The 2,500-nt window shown below is 33.0% G+C and overlaps 1 protein-coding gene across 4 annotated transcripts in view; it reads right to left on the bottom strand.

Annotated features, from left to right (window-relative positions):
- The window catches only part of LOC119598574 (solute carrier family 12 member 6-like), a 52,798-nt gene that overhangs the window by 6,776 nt on the left and 43,522 nt on the right, over window positions 1–2,500 (bottom strand). For 3 of the 4 annotated variants that reach the window (XM_037948218.1, XM_037948219.1, XM_037948220.1), the window contains one exon: window positions 2,390–2,497. In XM_037948218.1, the coding sequence (XP_037804146.1) occupies window positions 2,390–2,497 (108 nt within the window). Of the gene's footprint in view, window positions 1–1,447; window positions 1,496–2,389; window positions 2,498–2,500 lie in introns of all 4 variants that reach the window. The other variant, XM_037948217.1, reaches the window with a different exon arrangement.

A 2,500-nucleotide genomic window follows, 5' to 3' on the forward strand; every position in this document is an offset into this window, starting at 1 on the left:
CTAGTGGATAAAACTGTATTTATCCAGTAAACACTAAGAAGCAGCTCAAATGATGCAAGACATCATACTGCCTGCTTCTCTCCATAATTTTAACCAACTAGTTCAAATGGGAAATGAGTCACCTAATATACTTAGTACAAGTAAAATTCACTCTCACAGACCAATTGAAATCACTTCTACTTTTAGTATACAACAGGGATGACAAATATGAGTCTTACTGCCTAATCCTACATCCTTATTATCATAATGGTTAGGCATTTGACAATGAAACATTCACTGTTTTCACTAAAATTGATTTGAAGGATTGCTCGATATGGTTTGCATGGCAAAAGTGAGACTAACAATTATACAACTTTATCTGAGAAAAAGAGAAAAAAAAAATATATGTCATTTTAAAAAATATCATAATAACCTATAACATAAAATAATCATATGCTAACACTCTTGGATGCTAGAAGTGTTATCTTTCCTCTCCTTAATTTTTATCATTTAGGATATTTTCTAATGCAAATGCATTTTCAATTTTTATAAACCACAATTACAGAGGAAATACACTGGTACCATGGTCTGTGAGCTTCATATTCAAAATGCTGCTAAAACTGCACAAATATCACATAAGCATTTATGAAAAAAAGCAAACATGATGGCAATATCAAGAGAAGTTGTGCAAACAAGCAAATTTGGAGAGCTGTGTCAATTTGCAGCCTTTTCCTTCTAACCTGCTATTTAAAGTCTGCAGTCTTACTTCAGTCTCTAGACTTACCACCTCTGCAGCTATGACACAGATACCTCAAAGTCCCTACTACATGACTTGAGAAACTAGAACAGCTGATGCAGAATACCTAGCGTGGTAGCACTTCAAACTGCCTGTTAACTTTTCACTGGTCACTTAATCCTATTGTAAAGTACTCCCATTTAGCAGCTTCATCAGCTACAGCTTTGGGAAACCTGGGAGATTAATTTTTTGCTTTTATCCTATAATAGTTAAGGTATTAGGGTCCTCTGGTATACAAAACTTTTCTTCTGGCACTAGGACTATCAGCTGTTTGTTGGAAACTACAATCCATCACAAACACCATCATGATCAAACCGACACCAATTATTTACATAATTTATATATCAACAGAAATCATTATCAATACTTATTCTTCAAATTTCTAGATAAGCATCAAACAAGATAAGTAAAAAAAAAAAAAGACTCTTTTCAAAGGGCATTATTGGATCATTAACCTCCTTTATTCCTATCTAATTTTGTAACTACCAGATAAAATTGTTACTATCCTTAGTAAACAAATGAAAAGAAGTAGATTTGTACAGTTTAGTGGCAGCCCTGCTTGGTAAAGTGATTCATGGATGTTCATGCACATTGTCACCTAGCATGCAATCCCTAGAAGAGTGACACAATTTGCTTGTACGACAGAGAGAACACAAGCAACTTAACACACACCAGAGGAAGTTTGTCTTCAATATTGGCAGTCTCAAACCCTAGTTCCGACTATTGTTGCCGCATGACAGGAAAGAGAGGTGACAGGGTAAGATAAAGTATAAAGAAATATATCAAGTTCCAAGAGAAAGCAAGATTAATGATTAATACCTATCAGAATGTTCATTTCATGAAGTTTCAAATATATAGATTTCAGATCTACGTATTTAATGAAACTGCACCTTAAAACTACATACATCTGAATAAATAACATGAAAATATATGGAACTCTGAGGATAAAAGAATATTCATTGAATATATAATCATACTACTAAATACTATAATCAATACTATCTAGGCCTTAACTTAATGAAATTATTAATATCATATGCCCCTTACAAATAAATGCAAATACACTGTCTTAGCCATAAAGAACAAGCATATCTACTACAATAAACATACACTTAAACTCTATTATATCTGTAATGAAAAAGGGCGAGAACACATTTTTTACTCCTTCAACCTATGCCTTTAAACATTGTTTTATATAAATCACAATTGTGGAACCTAAGATTGACATAATAACTTACAAGATAGCACTAATAATTTACCATCATTGCTCTGAATCTCATACCATAATTTAGCCGAAGAATAATTACGAGTAATAGACACAATACAGAAAACCTCTCTTATTGCTAAGGCTCTACTTCCTGCATGACAATAGGATCCAAGGAAATTAAAATTCAGACTGTAAAGATATGGATTAAACTTATCATAAAAAGAAATCTCTCAGTACAAAGTACCTTTTAATGCTGAAAAGCACATGAATTATGCATCTATATGGGAAGGCCCAATTCTGTATTTGAGTATTCTACTAAATCTAAAACCTACTATATGAACAAAACAAGCCCTTTATCAATTAAATGTACTGTAATATGAACTGTCAAATCATATAGAAACACTTACAATATTGAGTTTCTCTTTGCGGTTGAGTCGCAGTTCCTTCAACATCTGTGTGCGCTGCTCCATCATCAGTGTGCGTTCATATGTGTATGTTTGGATGTCACTGTCCATCTG

Source organism: Penaeus monodon, chromosome 41 (assembly GCF_015228065.2).
Source record: "Penaeus monodon isolate SGIC_2016 chromosome 41, NSTDA_Pmon_1, whole genome shotgun sequence".
Classification (NCBI taxonomy): domain Eukaryota; kingdom Metazoa; phylum Arthropoda; class Malacostraca; order Decapoda; family Penaeidae; genus Penaeus; species Penaeus monodon.